General features: G+C 43.7%; 2 protein-coding genes across 2 annotated transcripts; one reads left to right on the top strand and one right to left on the bottom strand.

Annotated features, from left to right (window-relative positions):
- The first annotated feature begins 1,034 nt into the window (after positions 1 to 1,034).
- On the top strand, positions 1,035 to 13,330 carry IRAK1BP1 (interleukin 1 receptor associated kinase 1 binding protein 1). The gene is made up of 4 exons (XM_014949329.1): positions 1,035 to 1,334; positions 8,054 to 8,119; positions 11,614 to 11,744; positions 13,006 to 13,330. Exons 1-4 carry the CDS (start codon positions 1,059 to 1,061, stop codon positions 13,274 to 13,276), a joined length of 744 nt encoding a protein of 247 aa, XP_014804815.1. The 5' UTR covers positions 1,035 to 1,058; the 3' UTR covers positions 13,277 to 13,330.
- Positions 13,331 to 13,702: 372 nt separating this feature from the next.
- Positions 13,703 to 23,063, bottom strand: LOC106892269. Its single transcript, XM_014949330.1, has 7 exons — positions 22,948 to 23,063; positions 20,726 to 20,873; positions 19,587 to 19,676; positions 17,607 to 17,677; positions 16,605 to 16,768; positions 14,486 to 14,596; positions 13,703 to 13,916 (listed from the first exon to the last, which is right to left on the bottom strand). The coding sequence occupies exons 2-7, from the start codon at positions 20,851 to 20,853 to the stop codon at positions 13,821 to 13,823; spliced, it is 660 nt and encodes a 219-aa protein (XP_014804816.1). The 5' UTR covers positions 20,854 to 20,873; positions 22,948 to 23,063; the 3' UTR covers positions 13,703 to 13,820.
- Between the last annotated feature and the right edge of the window lie 310 nt (positions 23,064 to 23,373).

Here is a 23,373-nt window from a genome sequence, read left to right as displayed (position 1 = left end):
GCACTGATTCTTCTTAAGGCAGTTGTGATATTAATGATGGGAAAGGAAGTTTGTACAGAACCTCCCTAATGATGAGACATGAAGCACACATTGCAACAAACAGGTTAATGAGGAAGGAAAAGACAGGGCTTCAATTCCCTTCGTATTTCTCTTTCCTGCCACCTCCAAGGAAGCTGTAAACAAGGACTTGTAAAATCAGGTCTTGATGTCTTTACATTTTTAGCTAGGAGAGTAGAGCAGTATTTCTCTGTATCATGTCACGCAGGCGTTGCAATGTTTGCAACATGAATTGGCCTCTGCACCAGGTTCCAGACTTCAGGTGATCAAACCACAACGTAATATACCACAAATGTGAGCAGTAATGACAAACCCATGTTCTGTGAGCCTCTGAGAAACCTTTCCTAAGGAGCAGGCAGCATTAAGATGACTTGGCGAGCAGACATCAGCAAAGCTGATGTGTGTGTGCTGCAAGACTCCTCCACAGAGAACCAGCAGCCTTGGCACTAGGATGGTTTTTATTCACCCCTGCCACCAGTGAAGGATGTGCCCTGGCACCACAAGACCCCATCCTCCCTCCACAGTGAGCACAGCCCTTTCTCCAGCACTCCCCCTCACACTCTGAGGTTGCTCTAGACCTTAATATGCCGGAAAATATAAGATAATAGGTCAAAAATGACTGAGAGGGGGTAGCTTTTCCTCAGGAGACGTGCACCTGCACCTCCCCTGCCACAGCGTCCCTAACAGCTTGCAGCCATTTACCAGAGCCGCGCTGCCTCGATGGCTGTGATGGCGGATCCCCTCAGGCGGGCGGCAAAGGCGCTTCCGCCACGGTACCCATCATGGCGGATCCCTTCAGGCGGGCGGCAGAGGCACTTCCGCCTCGGTACCCATCATGGCGGATCCCCACAGGCGGGCGGTACCAGCACTTCCGCCTCGGTACCCATCATGGCGGAAAGGAGCCCCGGTCTGGCGGCCGGTCGGAAGCGGAAGTGAGGTCTCCCAGGGTGCAGCGGGCGCGCCGGCGTTGGTTGCCATGGTACCGTGAGGGGCCCGCCAACATGGCGCTGCCCTCTTCGCCCCCCGCCCGCGTCTTCGCCGAGCTTCTCCCGGCCCCGGCCCCCACCCCGCTCCCGGTTGGAGGTGGCGGCCCTCCCCCGGTGCCATCCGGGCGGGAGGTGCACGTCAGCGGCAGCGCGGCGCTGAGCGCCGGCCCGGACAGGGCGCGGGTGTCGCTGCGGTTGAGCAGCAGGAAGGGGGAGGCCGGGGAGGCGCGGAGCAGCGTGACCCGCCGGCTGGAGTACATCGCCCAGACCGCCCGGCAGCGCGGCGTCCCGGTGAGAGCCGGGGGGGGGGAGAGATTCCTCTGTGGCGAGGGGCGGGCGGTTCCCCCGGGGGAAGGCTGAGGGGAGGAGCGGGAGGGGCAGCTCCCTTAGCGGCGGGGTCCTCCCGGCCGCCGGTGTCCCCCCCCTTCCCCCGTCCTCTACCCTACCGGTGACAGGGGCAGCGGCAGCCCCGAGGGGAAAGACGGCCGTTGAGGAGCCCCGGGGAGCGGTGTGTGGGTAGCGGAGGAGTAACGGGGGGTTGGGAGCTCTGGGGCACTGCTGTGGAAACCTGCCGGCCTTTGGGAGGCTGCGGCTTGGCCAACCTCAGCACAACAGTACTGGGCACTGGTGAGGCCCCACCTCGAGGGCTGTGTCCAGTTTTGGGCCCCCTACCACAAGAAAGACATTGAGGGGCTGGAGCGGGTCCAGAGAAGGGCAACAAAGATGGTGAGGGGTCTGGAGAGTAAGTCTTATGAGGAGAGGCTGAGGGAGCTGGGGGTGTTCAGCCTGGGGAAGAGGAGGCTGAGGGGAGACCTTATTGCTCTCTCCAACTCCCTGAAAGGAGGCTGTAGAGAGGTGGGGGTCGGTCTCTTCTCCCAAGTTACAGATGACAGGACAAGGGGTAATGGCTTCAAGTTGTGCCAGGGTAGGTTTAGACTGGACATTAGGAAATAATTCTTCACAGAGAGAGTGGTCGGGCATTGGAACAGGCTGCCCAGGGAGGGGGTTGAGTCCCCATCCCTGGCTGTGTTTAAGAACCGTTTAGATGTGGGGTTGGGGGAGATGGTGTAGGGGAGAACTTTAGGGTAGGGTGGATGGCTGGACTCGATGATCCCGAGGGTCTCTTCCAACCTAGATGATTCTGTGATTCTGAATGTCCCTACACGGGCTCCGTGGCCGGATGATTGTTTTGCGTGGGGAAACCATCCTTGCTTCGACTGTTTGGCAGGTGATACAGCATCCTCACCTGCGGACAGATGAGACTGATAAAGGGGTACAAATAACAACCTCTACATGTGTGTGTCGGCATAACTCTGTGCTTCCCATAGCTTAGCCACAAATGCCGAAAGAGCTTTTTCCTCCTCCTTTTTTCTTATTGCACTTAAGCAGAGGGAAAAAAAAAACCCGAGATGTGATCAAGATAGCTGAAGTGACAAGGAGCCCCTTGTGGACTCCAAAAGTTCCTGTGCCATAGTAATTTTTTTTCCTCAGGAAGTCATTTTGTCACTTGTAGTCTTGCCTTTAAAGCTTTGTCCACACAGAATCTTTGTGGTTGGAGGGACCTTTGAGATTATGGAGTCCAACCACAACAAAACCCCCCACAAACCTGTACATGTTCTGTAAGGGTGATGTTTGTCCTACCAATTGTGCTGCTGATGGTTTTGGATTTTATGAAACAATTTTGGAGAGCGTTCCACACCTAGGACTCTTAAAACAAAGCTGATCTTTTATGGAATAAGTGGTTGCTTTTGAAATTTACTTACCATTGAAGTTCCCCCAGGAAGCTTGTGCCTTTCTAGTGTGTTAACAAATGAGCTGGGGAAAAGGGAGATGGCAGAGTTTGTGATCAACGCCAAATTATTCAATGTAGTAAAAAACAAAGACTGGCAGGAGGGTTTCGTGATACTGCACGATATTACAATGCAATTCAGTATTAATAAGTGCAAAGTAAGAGAGTAAGTTACTAAACCTAAACAGTGCTGTGCAGTTAAAAATGCTGTATGCATTTGAAGGTAACTGCTGATCCCACCATTTTTTTCCCCCCAACAAAATAAGTTTTACTGTTTTCTTTTAAAACTGATAGTGTTGCTGTCTCTGTTTCTGTATTAGCTAAACAAAGCATTTTTTCAGGTATAAAGAAGGCAGTAAAATTGCCCCTTAACCCCTGACTTAAAAAAAGCTCATTTTGCAGCTCTGGGACTAGATTGGTGAGGAGATGTGGAGGCTGCTGTGGGCAAGATACGTGATCCTGCTCCCTATGTTTTTCCCAAACACATAGCAGGCTCGTGTCTGTCACGGGGAGCACAATTCCATGGCCATCAGAATGACTTGTGTGGTCAGAACCGGGGCGTTTTTGTATGGGAGTACAGGTTGAAAACCTTCAATTTCTGTTAAGTGAGTTAATAGGAGTTTTAAGTCTGGTGGATTTTAAGAGGAACAGAGGAAAACGAGGCAACTCATCATGCATTTGTTTTTATTAATAGAGAAAACACTAATCTTTGTAGCCACCACCGTGGTGAGCTGTCAGATGATGGCGTATTTTCATCCTGGCTGCAATTAAATAGCTCTTCAGAGCTTGGATAGATGAGGAAAGATAATTGCAGATACTTACCCTACAGTGAATCTGAGTGACTGACTTCTAGTTCTGACATGAGCCTGATTGAATTGGGGTAACACGGAGCATTCGACACAGGGCGGATGGCAAGCAAAAGGAGTTAGCAGGATGCTAGATAACTAAGGATCCTTTAGAGAGGCTGTGAGCACTACTCTAGGCTAGGAAAAATAGATGCAAAATTAAGTATGGACAAACAAGTGGTTATATTTGGGTATAACCAGTCAGATTCAGAAACATAATGGGAGCAGGTAAGCAGTGGTGGTGTAATCTAGGTGGAGAGTGGATTCTTTTTGCAGCGTCGAAGCTGTAATCAGACACCGAATGCTATAATAATTTCACAGTAATCTTTTGCTGTTTCAGAGATGCTATATGTTGGAGAATGAAAATGTTAGTTCTTTCTGCTTACTTGAGGGACTGTGAAATGCTGCTTAAGCTGTGGGTTTCTCGGTGTTAGCAAAGTGTTAGCTCTAGGGAACTCGGAGAAAAACAACATGAAGTTATTTTTTTTTTCAGAGTGGTTCCCTGCGGTATAATTTTTAGTGCTTTGTTCCATCCAATTTTAAATCACTCCACCGCTGGAGCTTTTATTTGCCTTGAAGCTTTTCTGCTAACAACTCTCACTGCTGGCAATTTGTTCTTAACTGCATTTGCTAACATCACTTGTAACTAATACCGTTCTAGACCACTGTAAAATTAATCTCTCTTCACAACCTCCATATGGTTCTGGTTGTCACAAGTCTCTTTAGAAATCAGCTGGCTATTCTATGTATTTATTTTTAATTAACCCGTGGACCAATTTCCTTAACCCTTGTTGTTGCTGTTGTAGGAAGTCTGTGAGATCAGAAGTGCGTAACCTTTGCAGCGGTAGGAGTTTGCATGAGCAGCTTGTCAGGATGCCTGGGGGCAGCACCTAATTTCCATATATATTTACACAGGCTTTTAATCAGAAATAGAGGCACAGAGTAGCATTTATTTATAGAGAGCTGTAAGTATGTGCAGCACTTCAGAGCACAGAATCTGCTTTGAAGGCTGCAGGGAAAGGAAAATCAATGGGGAAGCCAATCTCTTACTCAGCCCAGCTGCTCAAAAGTAATGTTTTTTTTCTCTTTCTCTAGAAGCAAACTGGTTTTATATTTACCACCTATGATTTATGTGGGGAATGGTGTGGAGATGACACTTCTTTAATCGCTGTATCTAACAATTGGCATTCGCCATCTTGTTTCAAAATAACAGCAATAACATTTGTTGTACCAGTCAGAGTATTATTTAACCAAATAAACAAATAAACCAGCTCACAAAACTATACCCAGTGGGCTCTGGCTTAGAGTTTGTCTGTACTGGGATATATCCTTGGATATGTGTGCAATATTCTCCATATTTCATACCTGTTATTTAGGACTCTCAGTTATGGATGCACATCCATACAGTCAGTTAAAAAGAAAGATTTTGAGGTTTTGCTCACTCAGTTACAAAATCTTGTATAAGATTTAGAATAAGAAAAGTAGAAACCTGCATAAGGCATCACCTTTTGTAGACTACCGGGTGTTTTAAAGAACAAAAATGCTATGTTGAAGCTGACTCTTTGGGTTGTTTAGATATTTTTCATAATGCAAAGTTATATTGGATATATCAGTCCAAATGTGCAAGTAGGTTTTAAGAGACATTTCCAAGTGCCCCCAGGTTTATTTATTTATAACTACAAATATCAGTGTAGCTCGCCACGAGGGTGCATTAGTGTACATTTCCAAACTATAAACACTTTCCCTTACTAAGGGAATGACTTCCTTCATTTATCCTCAATAACACATACAGCTACTGGCAAATCTTGTGGGATAAAAATTAGCTGCAAGGGAAGTTTTGCAATAGATGGCACAAAATGATCTTTCACTCAGATTGTGTTGAGCTTGTGTTTCATAAAAAGGTCTCACAGTTTTATTAACTCAGTAACCAGGAGCAGAAGATACAACTTTATCTGCAGATAGGCTTTTCTCATACTGTATTGTTAAATAGCTTGAAGCGTGTTTTGGCTAATTTATCTGTTTTTTCCTGGTTTTCCCTGGGAAGAGGGTGGACATGATGGTCCTGGGAGGAAGATACTGTTCAGAAGCAGCAGATGGGTCAGAGGAAAGGCTAGATAAGATCTTGTTCTGTTGAAAAGAAGGAAAATAGAAGGCAAAGCACAGTTCTAGACTCGATATTATAAGCTCAATGGGATATTGACTGTCTTTTTCCTTGTTGCTTTTTGGGTACCGGCAGCAGTGATGGTTTATGTCACTGGCTCAGATAAGAGGCTGTATAAGCAGAATGCAAGGGTGGTTAAATTCAATAGTTTCTGGGGTAATTGATTCATCACATAACAAACATGTTTAATTCTTTTAATTTTTCCTACTGTGATTCTTAGCCCTCAGATTTAGAAAATGGAGACAGTTATTCCAGAAATCCAGAACACCTCACACTTCACAAGTGTAGCTTTCCCTAAGTCGCAGTGAAAACTGTTTTTCCTGTGGCTGTTGCCATCAGATGGGTAGCTCCTCGGCCAAAATATGAGCAGTAGACACAGGCAGTAGGAAAAAAAACCCTTTTTCTTTTGATGTAGTTGAAGTCTTGATTCCAATTTAAAATTCTGTCGTCACCTCCCTTTCTTTTCCATATCTTTGTCCAAAACAGGCTCCTAACCAGGAAAAAGGTATCTAACAGAAGATGTATCACCTTGTTATGACTTAAGCAGTTATTTCGTTCATTTGTCCTCAATAACCCTACAGCTACTTTCAAACCTGGTGGGAGAAAAATTAGCTGTGAGGGAAATTTGATAATAGATGGCACAAGATGATCTTTCACTCGGATTGTGTTGATGTTGCTATAGTGCCTGGAGCCACAGGATGGCACTGTCCTTAAATACACAGGGACTTTGCAGGGAGCAAAACCAAATTAGAAGATTTTAATCTGTTCAGCAGGAAAGAGAACTTTTTTTTTTTTAAAAAAAAAAAAAAAGCCTTAAGGAGCAGGGACAAAGAAAAACAAATGCACTTTTTCTGTGATCACTCAAAAGTTTTATTACAGTATAGTTATTTTTGCAAAAAATGAGTTGTAGAAAAAAAGCTTTTCTGTTTGGTTATTTCTATGAGATCTGTAAGAGCTTTAGAAAAAAAAAAATCTTCCTTGTCAATTTAATTGGATATGATCATAAATAGTAAGATTTTCTCCATTTGGTAAATGAAATGAGTTGCTGGTGCTGGACTGACCTGAGCCCTCTATAGCAAACCACAGGCAGCCAAAGCACCTCAAACCTACGACTGCAAAAGGGGAAATATGGTTTTTAGGGACTAACTGGCCCTGGTTCCTTGCCCAGGGTTATCCAAAACCAGGATCATTGTGCTTGTATTCGAGCACTGCCAATCAATCATAAAATTGAATTTTCAAAATATGTTTCTTGTAGGCTGCTGCGCAATGGTAATTCTGGATCTAATTTCCATATTAGATCTTTTAAAAGGAAAATGCTTCTTTTGATTAATGTCATATTTCTGCATGTATGCTATGTGAAGATTTGATCCTCTGTAGGAAATACTCTGTCACCAAGCATCTTTTGAAATGTGTCAACACTGAAAGCAAATATTGTTTTCCTACGCAAATACATTTAATAAGTAAAAGTTTTTCAGTAATTGGAAGGCTTAGTATCTGCTTCCCTGCAGTTCCCAGGTATTAAATGCAAAGTTGTATTTACAATTAAATTGTAAACTCCGCTTTTGGTTGTGTTGCAGTAATTTTACAGAAATTGTTCATCCAAACTGTTTACCAAAGAGAGAAGTGGGTGAAAGAAATGTGATTGTTAGACCGAATATTTGGCTGTAACTGGAGTTATTCTGTACCTTAGTTAGCTCAGTATTTTATTTATAATTCTTAGGGGATATGCTGGTGCTCTGTGCAGCCGTGGTGTCTGTGGGGTAACGCAGCCTCTTTTAAAGGTTACCATTCTGCCAGAATACCCAGTGCTCAGTCCTTCTTCCCATCACTGTTGCTACAAGTCACAAATAGGGGCCTGAAAAGCACTTTTCACATAATAACTTTCTGAAAACAATTGAGGCTTCTAGTTTTTGGAAGCGGGTGAATTTACAGTTACCCACTAGCTAGCAGGCACTTTTAAGACCTCATTGTTCTCTTCCAGTGAACACCAGCAAAATTACATTGTAGAGCTACTGTATAATTTACTTTAAATGCCAAGAAGTCTTTAACATCCAGCTAGTTTTTAACTGAAGAGATTTGTATGGAAAATCCCTGATTTGTGTTGCGAGGTCATAAGTAATAAGGCAAAATAGTTCAACTTTTACAGGGCACAGCTTTTCCAATAGATGTGTACTTATTCTGTCTTTTAAGATTATATTTTTGTACTTTGTTTTAGGAAGAAAATATGACTGTAACAGAGGATTTTAGTAGAGTAGAAGATACTTATCAAATGGAAGCAGAGGTATGTATTCAACCTAACTAAAAACAATAATAAAAAGAATAATAAGGAAGACCCACGCTCTCCTTCGCCCTCAGCCCTTCCTGCCCTCAACTTTTTGCAAGGACTGACAGGTCAGTTCAGGAAGCTGCTCCAGTTAATACCTTTTTTTGTTTGTTTGTTTTTCCAGATTAGCTTTTTTTTTTCCCCAAATTATTTTGGCCCCCTGAACTGGAGGCAATGCAATGCAAAGGACAAGAGCAGGTGGGGGACAAGAGTGGGGTGGCAGCCCTAATCTAGATCTGCTTAAGCCACAGGTGAACAGCACCTGGACTTTGGTCTATTCTACACGACTCTGCCATCAGCTTGTTGCAAGGAAAGCAAAGCTAATTGTTTCCTAGGTAATTGACTTTGAATTCTGTAGGTAAAAAGTCCTGTGCGAAAGCAAAATATTGTGGGAATAATCACATTTACTTCAAAAGCAGCTCAGGGGAGTGTATTTTGGCACGTTCATGCTATAGTGAGAAATAAATGCTGTGCTGGAAACATTCACTGAGGGAAATGATGTGTTTTCAGTCAATGAATCTTTTTAGAGCATCAAACTTTAATGAGTACCCAGCAAATTTACAGATTCCTATGAAGTAAACCTGGGAGTCTGCAAAGCTGTTTTATAGAGCTGTTATTTACAATCCTCTAAAACAGGGTTCAGGCTCTTTAGTTCACTTGCTTGCTTTAAGGCACATTCTCATCTAAGTAACAGCAATAAATACAGAAATAATCAAGAATTTCGAGAACAAAATTTAGATTTTAAAATGAGTCTTCAGATATGCATCAGTGGCATGTGGTGGTGGCAGAACCTGAAAAATTTAGCCATAGCACTGCTGCTTTGGCTGCCCTGGACACTTCAGTAGGGACTTCTGGTTGTTGTTTATGCAGGGATTAGTTTCTCCTCGTTTCCCTCTTTATGGATGTACTCGTTTCATTAGTGCAGCTTCATAAACCCATGAAGTTCCATTGGCCAGTGTTTTTGCCTTCGGTAGCAGTAGAAATTAATTTCAAATTAACTTCCACTTGCTTCTTTACTGAAGAGTTTGCCATCATGTTTGTTATAGATAAAATTGTAGATGCCATGAATTATTTCATTCTATAAACTCTTTCCCCATTTGTCTACTGTAAGAGGGTTTAGAAGACTGAAGAAGTTCCCACACAAATAGCTATTTTAAGGTATAATTAAGAATTCAAGATACGCTTTCAACTGTAAGGAGATAAGTTTTAATTCATGCTGTAACAAAGGAAAAGACCCAGCAGAATGAAGCTGTGTGTGAGATCACAAAGCTCTGTAACGTCTTCCTCATAATAGTTCATTTATTGCCTGATGATCTCATGGGATGAAGATTATGTTGGGTTTGTGCATTTCTTCACGTGCTTCCCTCCTTATAAACAGTAACTTCTTGTCCTTTATGGCCTTATCCAAACCTCATAATGTCCATAAGGGTTTTGCATACCCTCATATTACTTTTTCACACTTTTTAAGTTTAATCATAATTGAAGAAATTGAATCATAATTGAAGAAATTGAAATGAAAACTCCGATTTTTTTGGGAAAAACCCAACAAAATTCACAGCTTATTTTCTGCCCCTGAGGGTACCTGATCACATGCTTCTTTTTTTACCTGTGAAGTCCTTGAGTGCCCAGACCTGCCCCAGTCGGAGCAGTTTATCTCTTAAGACCCACAGTTCTTTTGTTTGATCGTTCTTTTGTTTCATCCCCTTGAGGGAACTAATCTTGTGAAGGCTGAGAGCAATCTGGAAAGCATCTTGACAGTCCTCTCAGCGAGACAGCCCAGCTTTCCACAAAGTACAACTATGACATTTTTCTGGCAAAACAAGCACAAGAGGATGTATGTTTTTTATAGATGGTGAGAAACTCCCCCTGAAGAAAGAAATCTCCTTAGGCTGTGTATGAAGGAGCCCCCTCCTCTCTCACGGAGAGGTTCAGCTTCCTTGAATTATCTCGTTCCCCACACGGTGCATCGATGGTACGTGCACAGGAAGCTCCTGCAGTGCAGCCAACGTGCCAGAACTTGGATTTCTGGACCATGTACCTGGGATAGGCCCCTGTGAGGACCACAGCCATCACAGGGCTGACTTGGGGGGAGACTGGAACATCTCTCTGCTGAGGAAAAGCTGAGGGACTTGGATCTTTTTAGCCTGGAGGGGGGATCTGATCAGTCCCTATAAATACTTCAAGGGTGGGTGTCAGGAGGATGGGGTCAGTCTTTTTTCAGTGGTGCCCAGGGACAGGACAAGAGGGAACAAGTACAAACTTGAACAGAGGAAGTTCCATCTAAACATGAGGAGGAACTTCTTTGCTGTGAGGGTGGCAGAGCCCTGGCAGAGGCTGCCCAGAGAGGTGGTGGAGTCTCCTTCTCTGGAGACATTCAAACCCACCTGGACACGTTCCTGTGGGACCTGCTCTGGGTGACCCTGCTCTGGTGGGGGGTTGGAGGAGATGATCTCCAGAGGTCCCTTCCAACCCCATGTCATTCTATGAGTCTCTGATTGTTGGGGTTGGCAGTGGAATTTTCTTTACCACAGCTTTTTTTCTTCCCTTCCTGTCACAGCTGCGTTAGTGTGTAAAACTAAAGAGTAGGATAAGAGAGAAGGTGAGCCTGACTTGGTGCTGAGAGCACTGGGAAGAGAAGATGAGGGTTTAGTTCCTCTAAAAAAAGAGTTTGGGAGCCAGGGTTTCTGATTCTGCAATGCTGTAGCTGCTTTGCTCCTGGTGACCATGCTCTGCCATGGATGAAGGCTGGCTCCTGCCTGGAAAGTTGCCACTTGGCTGGCACTTCCCTGGGGGGTCTGGATCCGGGGCTGACAGCAATCCCTGCCTTGTAGCCCTTGGGAAATCCCCTGGCACATCTGTATTTAACACTTTTTATTGCCAAAGCCACGGATAGATAGATGTTTAAATTGTTTTTAATCTGAGTCTGAAGCACCCGTTCCCTGATGGGGCGACTGTGTTCAGCCAACACCGGGGTTTGAGCCCCTCCGAGCTGGTCTGAGCTTGGCTTAGTTTCAGCTCAGAGTTTAGGTTTCTTGATCCTAATGCTTGGAATTAAAATGTAATCATCCTTCCCACACAATGTTTTCCACGTCGTTTCGCTTGGGCTTCTGCGTAACTAACGCTGAGTAATCTAAAAAAGGGAAGAAGAACCCGGATGCATCTAGGCACGCGTCCCAAAGAGCACGTTCATTCCTCAAATTGTCCACATACCACAAAAAAGCATTTCTTAATCCTCAATTTTATGAACTCCTTTCTGTGGCAAACCTAACGATAGTCTCTAGGGCTGTATAAAAGTGTTCTAAGGAAATAAATGCTAGCGTTAGACTACTCCTGCGTGTGTTTAATTAGGTTGTACATGTCTGACTTTCCACACTTGTATTAAAATGAGTATAATCCTAGAGGAAAATTGCCAAAAAAAAATTAACTTGTGTGATGTCTGTGTTCACTCCCAGGTCTGTGTTACATTCAGTGATTTTGGGAAAATGCAGAGTGTTTGCAATCTGCTGATTGAGAAGTTGGGACCCTCCGTTACCGTCAGCCCACCTCACTTCTACCACACGCCAGAAGCCGCGGACGCCCTTCGGTGAGTTCCCTCCCACAAGATTTGCAGCCCCAGGTAACAATTAATACAAACACATCGTTGATACTGTTTGTAATGGGAGCTACTGGTTTCCTTCACGCCCATTAAAATGTATGTTCAATTATATCAGTATTTGTTTCAAATATGAATTAATGCCGTTCAGTGTAGAAGAAGCGGCTTGTTCTTTCTACAGTGTCCCTGTGCCAAAGCAGAATTAATGCTAAATATTTTCCCCCGATTTCCACTGGAACTATGATCTCCTGGGAATACGAAGTCAACAGGATTTGACTTCAGTCACATCAGCACGTGTAGGCTTGATTTGTATTTATTCAGGAAGGTACAAGGGTGTCACCAGACACTGGTAATTCCAAGTACCTTTGCCGTGACTCTTACCTGGTGACAGGATCTGAAGAGCACATTGTGCAGTGCTCGCTCAGCACTGAACCTTGCTACTTTGAAGCTCATGGTCTTGATATTTTAGGTGTTAATTATTCCAAGTCCTGCTTCTCCTATTGACATTGAGGGGACAGAATCACAGAATCTTCTAGGTTGGAAGGGACCTTAAAGATCATCTTGTCCAACCGTCAACCTGACTGACAAAAATAGACACCCACACAACAAACAAGGAGCATCATCACTAAACCAGACCTCCCAGCACTACATCAACCTGTCTTTTGAACACCTCCAGGGATGGGGCCTCAACCACCTCCCTGGGCAGCCCATTCCAATGGCTGAGAACCCTTTCAGTAAAAAAATTTTTCCTAATATCCAGCCTGACAGGGGGAAGTTTAATCTTGGGTTGGGTTTTGCCTCTTTTAGAGAAAAGAATCATGGCTGGTCCAAGAAGTAAACCTAGAGAAGAAATAAGATCTGATCAACATCTATAAATACTTAAAGGGTGGGTGTCAGGAGGATGGGGCCAGGCTTTTTTCAGTGGTGCCCAGGGACAGGACAAGAGGGAACGGGCACAAACTTGAACATAAGAAGTTCCACCTAAACCTGAGGAGGAACTTCATTGCTGTGAGGGTGGCAGAGCCCTGGCAGAGGCTGCCCAGAGAGGTGGTGGAGTCTCCTTCTCTGGAGACATTCAAACCCACCTGGACACATTCCTGTGGGACCTGCTCTGGGTGACCCTGCTCTGGCAGGGGGTTGGACTGGATGATCTCCAGAGGTCCCCTCCAACCTCATGTCATTCTGTGAGTCTGTGAATACTCACACACCCGTTGGCCCTGCTTGTTATCCTGGTGCCTCTTCTGCCTCCCAGCCGTCAGGTGTGCGTTGCCGCCGTTGGAAACACGCGGCGCAAAGCCCAAGAAGTCTGTCGCCTTTTTGGCCTGTCCTTGGGAAAACCTTTATTAATAAAAGAAGAAGAAACCAAAGAATGGGGAGGCCACGCAGAGGGTCATCTATCGACCTCCCCAGACTCGCTGACTCTGCAGCAAAGAATCCAGAACGCCACGGCTTACGCTTCGTGTAGAGTGTTTGCTGTGTTTGAGATAAAGGGAAAAGAAAACAGAAGAAACAAGTTGCTCTAGAAACTTCCAAATCCTACACATTTTCTTAATAAAATTTTTTTTATACTTTCTTGAGTTTATTGTTGTTTTTCTTAATCTTCTGGTAGCAAGTAGAGTTAAGAGAGGGTGTTAAGAATGACATTTTATGAAGAGAATAGTTAAAGTATCACCGGATTTACTTACTACAGCCCTCCCCAGAAATTTCAGTTCCTGTTTGCTGTTATTTAGCTCTGTCCCCTAAAATTAAGGTTATTGTTTATTCTGAAACTAGAATTCTTAACTGCCTCTGTAAAAGGGTAAGATACTTGATGTGCCAAACCTCGACTACTCCTGCCTGCAATGGGGCTGGATTTAAACCTTTCCTCCCAAATCTGGAAGGGAATTAATCCCCCAATTAAACATGAACCGCGTTTGCTTCTAACAAAACAGATTGTCCAACATAAAACATGCTTAGGAAAGTTTTATTTCATCATAGGAAAAATATACATGAGTTTTATTCTATTTTCTCAAGTTTAAAAAGGACAGATGTCTGTGTGTACGTCACACCTACAGCCACTTCAGTACTTCAGTCATGAGGGTAGATTTCCTTCAGCCACGGCTGCATAATGTATTTTGATCCATCATATCCACTGAAATAGGCTTTCAGGTCAGGGTGATGCACCTGAGAAAGTAATATTTCAGGTTGAATAAGCAACAGAATGAGCTTATAAATAAATACAGAATGAGCTTATAAATAAATACAAACTGATACTTAAAAGAATCAATAAAGTTACTACAGTTAACTTTTTGAAAACTCCTCATTAGCTGTTTAAGTTAAGAAAGGAGACATTATTCAGTCTGGGCAGCAGCTGTTGGAAATGCAGGACTGAGAAAGTGATATACTTTGCTAGATCCGGTAGAAAGAGATTAAATGATTCGTCCAACTTTGATAGGTCAGGGAAATCCTAAAACAAAATCCGTGTCTGCAACAGTCTGTATATAACTGCTAAAACACTTGTATCCAACTGGGCAGTTGGATACAGGCAGTACATGGGTTTGGTCATTTATCACCTTCCAAAAACACATACTCAGAAGTACAGGAGTAATTTGTTTCTCTGCTTTCTCTCTTAAGTTTTCACTAACTTAGATAGTATCTATCTAAGCGATAGTATCTATTAAGCGAAAGGTCAGCCAACTTCTAAAGGTGCAGGAAAACAAACATGTTGCAAGTGAATAAAAAATAAATACTACCTCTAATCCCATAATAATTGTTATCTCTTCCTCAGGAACGTAAGCTGTAGATTTGCCAAATCCATTTGCTTTGTTAATTAGAATTCGATAGTGAGGAGTATCTTTTAGATCCTGTAAAAACAGAAGGAAAACAAATAACCTCAAGGGGAGGTGATGACTAAAGATCCCATGATATCAGCAGGTGACTCGCCCAAGGCTTACAGAACCTAAACCCACTCAATATATACATGCAGGGACTTCAGTCTTATGATCTTATCAACATCAATTCAGAAAATTAAGTATAAAACAATCAAAACTGTAATATGTGAAGTTCTTGGCATATCTGAAACATTTTTTTTGGAGGCAAGATGTTAATGTATCCAGGTCCCTTAACAATTGGTTCCTTACCCTTCTTCCTTCACAAGTGGCAGCAGAAAATACCAGAGGGAAAGAGGAAACTTAAGGGAAATTCAGAACTTAACCCCAGCTCTGACAGTCTTCTGAGCAACTTCTGTGTATACATAAAAATCTTCTGGCCAAGAAAGGAAAAGTGCAGCTTACTATTATTTTTACAGTGCCTGTGGGTGCAGAATCTAACTTTGAAAACTCCCAAAATATGCCAGATGATTGGTATAAACAGAACAATATGATTAATCCTGCCTGGCCTTGAACCCCTCCAGGGATGGGGCAGCCACAGCTTCTCTGGGCAACCTGGGCCAGGCTCTCACCACCCTCACAGCAAAGAAGTTCTTCCTGAGATCTCACCTAAATCTCCCCTCTTCCAGTTTAAAACCATTATCCCTCATCCTATGGCTCCTCTCCCTGATAAAGAGTGTAGTAAATGATGAGGCAGAGAACTGAAAGTCATAGAAAGGACAGGGAAAAGTTGGGCTGAAAGCCTGGCTAATGCCAAGAGGGGATTTTTCAAGGACCAAGTTCCATCGTTGCCTCTTAAAGGCCAAAAGGCATTTTTCATACCCAATTCATGTAATGTGAAAAGGCAAAGGCAAGTTTCAAAAAAAAAAAAAACCAAACCAAACAAAAGGCACACACTGAACCCACGTGTCATCACTATTGAAATTAAAACAATGGGAAAAATGGAGAGGAGGAAAGGAGAGGAGAAAAGAAAGGAAAGATACAGGTGCTTTAGAAGCCACAGATGAGCGGCAGGTGGATAAAATTGCAGCAGGGAAGGAACTAAACTCATGAGTGAGTGAATTCCATGCTACAGCCAGAGTTTCTCATTTTTTCCTCATTTTCAGTCCTCTGACGTGATGATGGGTGCCTTCCCGCCACCGAAGCAGCGTGTCAGGGCTGTATTCTCAGAGCAGCACTGCCAGCAAAGATTTAGCATCTGATTTTCAAAAACAACAAGGGCTTTGGCTGGAGAATTTGAAAAGCCTCAAGAATTCTAACAAAAATACCCCGTTAAATAGATTTACATTCCGAGCATCCAGATCCCCAAAAACACGGCTTTCTGACTGAAATGGATTAAACACCAAGGATTACTCGCATTTCTTGGGTGCAATGAGGGTTGTTACCAATTCTGGATGATCAGATCAAAGATTTAGCAGCCTCTCAACTTTAGTAAGAAGTAGAAATCCACCCACTCAAACATTCCAGGTTGAAGCCGCGGGTTGTTACCAATTCTGGATGATCAGATCAAAGATTTAGCAGCCTCTCAACTTTAGTAAGAAGTAGAAATCCACCCACTCAGACATTCCAGGTTGAAGCCGCTACTTTAAATACAACCCTCTCTTTGCCACGAGGTTAAAGTCTGCCCGGGACAGTGTTTCCAAGGGGTCTTTTAACCCAAGTTATTCTGTCTATAAATAGATTTACATTCCGAGCATCCAGATCCCCAAAAACACGGCTTTCTGACTGAAATGGATTAAACACCAAGGATTACTCGCATTTCTTGGGTGCAATGAGGGTTGTTACCAATTCTGGATGATCAGATCAAAGATTTAGCAGCCTCTCAACTTTAGTAAGAAGTAGAAATCCACCCACTCAAACATTCCAGGTTGAAGCCGCTACTTTAAATACAACCCTCTCTTTGCCACAATGTTTCCAAGGGGTCTTTTAGCTCAAATTAATTCTGTCTGTGTATTAATAAAGCAAGAGTTTGATGCATTCAGACCTGTTTGGCTGGAGGGTATCTGTGCTGTAGCCATTCTGCTGGAGCTTTAGCTTTTTCATCCCATCCAACGATGACTCCCGAGTAGCCAAATCCTTTGTGAACCATTACCTGTCCCACGCTGAACTGAATATGTCCAGGCTTTGGACTGCGAACGTGAGTTGATTCTAATTTAACCAAGAAAGAGATTTAGCAAGGATAAGTGTTTGATCAAGTATATTAAACATTTAAACAGACATTCTCCTGCCTTCTACCAGAAGAGACGTGATAGAATAATAACACAGTGAACAAGGGAACAGGTACTTTGCTTCCCCTCCCCCCGTTCTCCTGCCTTCTACCAGAAGAGACGTGATGGAATAATAACAGAGTGAACAAGGGACTTTGGTTCCCCTCCCCCCCAAAGTTTACTATGATATTTGACAAAGCCAAGGGACACGTTTTTCTGTTTGTATGCCTTTGATCTTAACAGAGCTTTGGAAAACCTAAACAAATGTATATATTGACAATTACTTAAGCCTTACATACAATATTTTTCAGTGCTTACACACACTAACGGATTTTGCCATTAGTTTTTTCCAGTTTAGGTCACAAAATTCTTCTGTTCAGTCTGACTGGGGGCAATTTCTTTCCAGGAGCAGCCTGGTCAACTGTTTCTTTTTCCTTTTACAAAGTTGATCTAAATCAGTTTTGAATCATGTGAAAGCTCTATTGCTCTTTCATACATCAATGCAAAACAGGGACGCTCAGATCTCTTCAGTAAAACAGATACATACATATAGCAAGTGTATCATATCAGTACTGATACACAACACAGGGGAAAAAAGCCTTGGCTTTTACTTCTTCTGGCTTGCTTACTGAACATTATCACTACTGTTTATAGAGAAGGGGAAAAAAAAAAGAAAATAGAATACCATCTACACAGCAAGTCTAGAAGTCCACTATGGAAGACCTTATAAAAGATAGTATCACAAGTAAAATTCAAAGAGACTGCAAAAACTCTAATACCTGCAAAATAAGAATGGGTTTCTGCTTCATTGTCGCCAATTTTAGTTTCCTTTTCTCCATAGTACCAATTCCTAAAATGTAGAATTAATAACCCAACATTCAAACAAGTTCTTTAAAAACTGAGTTTTAGGATAATTGGCCTTCTGATTATTACTATCTTAAGGATTTGTCTGAGCAGAGGGATTCTGCAAAGCCTGTGATAAAAACTGAAGCGCAAACAGAACGAGTTTTGCATTAAAACTGCTTTTAAGGAATGCACAAGACAAAGGAATTTGTTCCAACAGGAGCAAAGACCTTAAGTCTGATTTCTTTGGCTAAGTAACTCGAAAGCTGCATTATAATTTTTGTATCAGAGGACACCTATTTATTTTCTACAGGTGAACAAATATTATTCCGAACTCCAACAGTGTGATTCTTCCGTATTTTTTATAAATTCTATTGTGAAATCTTTTAAGATCGGTTACCTTTAGCATTGAGAAAGGGTCTGGCATTAAGTCCCAGCTTAAGGCTACAATAAATATTAACTTCTCTTTCTGCACTAGGCTGAATTTCATGTGAATTAAAGGCGGGGACTAGGGGAGGGACATCTTGAAAAAGGGGAGGGGGGTTATAGGTTTCGTTTCCATCTTGAAAAAGAGAAAAGTGGAAAGAAACAACGAGCAAACTCAGGACTTGGAGGGGGGAGGAAGGGGAGCTTTCTTATTTGATATTATCCTTCTGCTGGCATTTTAACAGAGCAGTCTGTGAACAAACACATTTAACATTCTCCTCTCCTGTCAGTCAGCAACACGTTGGTGCCAAAGAACTATCTATCTGTTGTCCTGGTCTCCTTCCTCTTTCATGGTGTTCACCACCTTCCCTCTTTCAGTCTCACACCCCTGGCCCCGCCTGGCAGACACTGAGAGCAGAAAACACTTTTTTGAAAAAGTCTTGGTTTAGCTCAAATCTGTAGGAAGACTTAAGGCTGACAAATACCTGTTAACAAGAACAGGAATGAGCAAATACCCTGCCTTGTCAGACTGCGCTGGTGAAAACAGCAGCCAATATAGTAGGAAGGTCTCAAATGTCAATGTATTTTTAGGATAACCAATTCTTTGTAAGATTTTCAGGAGACACAAACAGCTCCAAAGGATCATTTGGTCTTTGAAGGCTTTATCTTTAGCAATGCCTGGAGCTTTCCACAAAGTTGCAAAGCAATTTATGGGGAACCTAAGAAAAGCACAGCTTCTCTTTCCAGCCCTATACAGTTCCCTCAGGGGCAAAACCAAGCCTGAACCTTCCACACTTCAGAGGACTTGACGTCCTTGATTATGGATCAATAACAAAGGACCTTTGAAGATCCAGGCAAGGTAAAACCTTTGGACTATTTCTATTCTACAGGAATTAAATCTCACAAACAAGCCTTTTATCCTCTCCAGACATGGTCTAGTATGTTTAGTTAGTTTGTACATATCTGATTTTATACTGATTTAAAGACAAGTCTTCTTAAAATGGCATATATATAAATGGCTATAATCTTACTTTTTCTAGACCAACTCAGTCACATGCCCAATAATCAAGTTTCCCTTCTTCCTAAACCCACAGATTTCCCATCAGTGTTTCCTAATTGAAGTTTACTCCCATATCCAGCATAAGATGCCCATCCCATGTTGTAGGATCTGATCCTCCAAACGTGTAGCTGCTTAAAATCATTAATATGGTTAATCATCCTGTCTTCACAGCTAAATGTAAAGTAGAGGATGGAACCCACATGGAATTACTGCCATGATTCATATTTAGTTTTGCATGAAGTTCAAATTGCACGTTTGTGTAGAATACGTGCAAAAGGTTTTCTTAAAACTGGCAGAAAGTCCCAAATTAGTCTCAAAAAGAAAATAAGAGACATTTCCCCCTTGTTACTAGTTTCACCACTACCACTATCTTCCTCTTAAGAGGCCACATTTGAGATGTATGAAGTGCAGACAGTACGTAACATCCTACCTTGTGTTTGATAGCCACAGCTTTAAACGATCTGCCCACGCATCCAGACTCAAGTAAGACTGTGTAAAGCTGCTCCAAGAGGCAATTATCCTTTAGTAGTAAAAATAATGATCACATTGTTTTAAAAACCTTCTACAGTACTTGTATATAATATTTTTTTAATATTTAAACTTTGCTTCTGTAGCAAACAGGAAAAAAATAAGAAGTCAGTGACCAGAACAAGTTCTCCTCAAGATTAATATCTAGACTGCAAATTACTAATCTTTCAGTTGTCACTTGTACAAGTAAACCATATGTAAATTAGGGAAAATGCCATTTTTCATGACAAGGTTGCTTGCTTTTTCTGTCCTCAGACCATAGGAATTGCTAAATTGCATCAGATTCTGCAGTTTCAACTGAGAATAGTGAGCATGAGACATCTCAAAAATGGTACATGTAACCAAAAGACTCTTAAAAATAGCCTAAAAATTTTTGCATAGATCTAAAAAATTAGTAGTTGACTCATGCCATGAAACCTGAAAGTTATTTAAATCTGGGTCTTTAGGCTCAAAGCTAGACTTAGTTCTTTTTTTATAAGGCCAATCTTTTGCTCTCATTACGAGTTCTACAGATGAACCACACAACAATGCACCACACAGGCTGCACTGTTATTAAAACTAAGTCACAGAAGTCTCTCTTCGCATGGTTCATCTTCAAGATACCAACATCTGCCAATTTTGGGTCATACTATGCAAGAAAATCTATTTTTACAGTAACTGTCAAAAGGTAATGGAAAGTCAGAATTAGTCTTACTAATGGGACACTTATTTCTCCCTTTTTTCAAGGGATATAACCCACAGTAACATGGATTAGGATGTCCAAAAGCAGAGTGAGATTAAGACACAGTCCTGCACACACACAGATTTTTTATGTGAAGGAAACAACAGTTGTTATTCAAATTTTGAAGGACATCTTTAAACAACTAAATACAGTCACATTAAGCCACAAAAATGCCTGAGGTATGATTTGAATGTTGTTTTCACGTAGGAACGGCCAGTGTGTTCCACCCACACTCCAACTTCCCAGGACAAAGTGTCATTGGGGGATGAGAAAGAAGGAACTCTCTTATAAATAAATGCAGTGGGGAAGGAGAGACTTACAACCTTTCTGTCATTTGGATGCGCTGAGCCGAGTCCGTCCCGTACCGCTGGGATATGAGATACTGCGCGGGGAGCGCAGAGAGGAGCACGCAGATCTGCAGAGCCACAGCTGCATTGACGTGAGGCATTCCAACAGGAAGACACTTCCCTGCTCAGAAAAGAGGAATTAAAAAGAAAAAAAAAAAAAGACACAAAATGAAACATTTCCTTCAGATTGTTTTGTTGGATCACAAAGTAACACAGTACCTGTAACTCACGCATTTCAGCTACATCCAGAGCCCACCTACATCAGGTCAAACTGAACTGAAGTCGAGGGTACTTCTAAAAACTAATAGAAGACTAAAGTAGGCAGCTTCACAAGACAAAGAAAACAAAAAGCTAGTTGAGAGTTATACAGGCATCTCTTTTCATCTGGAAATAGGGGGAAAAACAAACCCCCAAAACCTAGGAAGTTGTATGGTTGTCCAATTTGCAATAAAATACTGCTCTCCAGGAACAAAATTCACTGTGCTGCTCTATCATCTAATTAAGTGCGTTAAATATGTCTCACATATCAGATTGATAGCCTCAATTTGCCATTGTCCTTCATCCCACAGGCACCTCCCACACCCCACCAATGCATGGAGACATTCCTGGCTCACCCTTCATCAACCTAAGGTACTCACCTTCAGCTGAGGAGCAGATTCACTGGGGGGTTTTCAAATCAGGACTAAGGCTCGCTGAAATTTGAGATTTGCATCTTTTACACCAGCGTTCTCAGCTTTACTGCAACGTTCCAAGAGTCACCTACATCTGCTCTCTATTCTTTCTCGTTAGTCTGTCTCGTTAAGCTCTGGTAGCAGCTGTTACAACTAACACTCTCCAGAAGAGTACCCAGCTTGCAAGCACAACCGAATTGTTTCAGTTGTTCCTCAGCTTTTTCTAGTTCCCGCTCTCCTAATTTACATCACTTACAAAATAATTTGGGTTCCTGTAATAGACAAATTTGGGTTCCTGTAATAGACACAGCACACGTGTACACGGGGAGTGAGATTTTATGGAAACTGCCCAGCAAAGGCAGGCGAGATCACAAAACAACACCGAAGAATGTTGTGAGGAATATGAAAACATCTGTGCGTGTGATTTACCACAAACCGTATTTTTCACTTCTGCATTACCTGCTCTGGAGCCAACAGCAAACAACAAAAAAACCCTACTCCTAATTTTAGACATTATCAGTAGTTGTCCGTCTGGAGCACTTGTTTACTCGTGTATGGGAGGGAAGAAAGGGTCACATATTAGTTCAATAAAATAACCCTCAGGACACTGCCAGGCTGGGGGGCTGGACAGGACAGGACAGGACCCCCCTCAGGACACTGCCAGGCTGGGGGGCTGGACAGGACAGGACAGGACAGGACCCTGGGGAACACCACCACCCTGCCCACGGCGTTTCAACAACTCAATTTACTTAAATTTTACTTAAAAACTTCAAGACCAGGCTGGATGGGGCTTGGAGCAACCTGGTCTGGTGGGAGGTGCCCCCGACCAGGGCAGGGGGTTGGAACTCCATGGACAGGACAGGACAGGACCCCGGGGAACACCACCACCCTGCCCACGGCGTTTCAACAACTCAATTTACTTAAATTTTACTTAAAAACTTCAAGACCAGGCTGGATGGGGCTTGGAGCAACCTGGTCTGGTGGGAGGTGCCCCCGACCAGGGCAGGGGGTTGGAACTCCATGATCTTTAAGGTCCAAATTTAAACGTTCTGTGTACGATCCCATGAACTCCTGCCCCTGCGGGTCCTTCTCTCCTCTCTGAAAGCAGCTTTTTGAGCAGCCAGATCCAGCGAACGGAAGGGGTTGAAGCAGCAGGAGGAGGGAGAGCCTGGGCCAAAGGTGGACACACACACCCCTTCCCCAAATCAAAGTACCCCCAAGGACCCGAAAACCTGTCAGAAACCTGCTACGCCTTTACCCCCGCCCGGGGGCCGAGCCGCAGACCCCACCGCAGCCCGGGGAGAAGCCGCCGAACCCCCCCGCCGCCCGGTAAATTCTGCCACAAGCCCCGGAGGGCAGCGCCACGAAGCCGAGCGGCGCCCACCGGCAGCCAGGTGAGGCGGGACGACCCACCGGCCTTCCCTCAGCCCCTGAGGGGACAGCCCGCCCGGCGGCAGGTGTCGGCGCCACCCCGCCACCCTCCCTTCCCTCCCGGCGCCCTCACAGCTTGAGGCAGCCCCTCACCCGGCGCCCTCACAGCTCGAGGCAGCCCCTCACCCGGCGGCTCCGCGGGGCTCCGTTGGCCGGCGAGGGGTTGAGCTCCCTCAGGCAGGGAGCGACCGTTAGGGGGCGGCGGACATTTTGTGCGGCTGAGGGGAGCGGCGGGAAAGGGCCGCGCTCGGCTTCGCGCCCTCCCCCTTCACCGGGCCGGGAAGAGTTTTAACGCCTAGAAATGGTAACAAGAGCGGTGAAAAAACCCCTCTGCGCCGCTCTGGTGAAATCCCACCTGGAGTTGGGGGTGTTCAGCCTGAAGAAGAGAAAGCTCCGGGGGGGACCTTAGAGCTCCTTCCAGGCCCTCAAAGGGGCTCCAGGAGAGATGGGGAGGGACTCTGGATCAGGGAGGGGAGCCATAGGACGAGGGGGAACTGTTTTAAACTGAAAGAGGGGAGA

This window comes from Calidris pugnax, unplaced genomic scaffold (assembly GCF_001431845.1).
Source record: "Calidris pugnax isolate Ruff unplaced genomic scaffold, ASM143184v1 scaffold132, whole genome shotgun sequence".
Taxonomy (NCBI): domain Eukaryota; kingdom Metazoa; phylum Chordata; class Aves; order Charadriiformes; family Scolopacidae; genus Calidris; species Calidris pugnax.
This window is presented reverse-complemented; position numbering and strand designations above follow the sequence as displayed.

Bases quoted from the DNA above. Each gene is read 5' to 3' on its own strand.
- IRAK1BP1 (XM_014949329.1), top strand. From the start codon at position 1,059: ATGGCGCTGCCCTCTTCGCCCCCCGCCCGCGTCTTCGCCGAGCTTCTC. The intron at 8,120-11,613 runs GTATGTATTCAA...GTTCACTCCCAG, and splicing joins CTTATCAAATGGAAGCAGAG to GTCTGTGTTACATTCAGTGA. The intron at 11,745-13,005 runs GTGAGTTCCCTC...TCTGCCTCCCAG, and splicing joins GAAGCCGCGGACGCCCTTCG to CCGTCAGGTGTGCGTTGCCG.
- LOC106892269 (XM_014949330.1), bottom strand. From the start codon at position 20,853: ATGCCTCACGTCAATGCAGCTGTGGCTCTGCAGATCTGCGTGCTCCTC. The intron at 19,677-20,725 runs GTAAGTCTCTCC...TTACTACTAAAG, and splicing joins ATCCAAATGACAGAAAGGTT to GATAATTGCCTCTTGGAGCA. The intron at 16,769-17,606 runs GTATTAGAGTTT...TGGTTAAATTAG, and splicing joins AACCCATTCTTATTTTGCAG to AATCAACTCACGTTCGCAGT.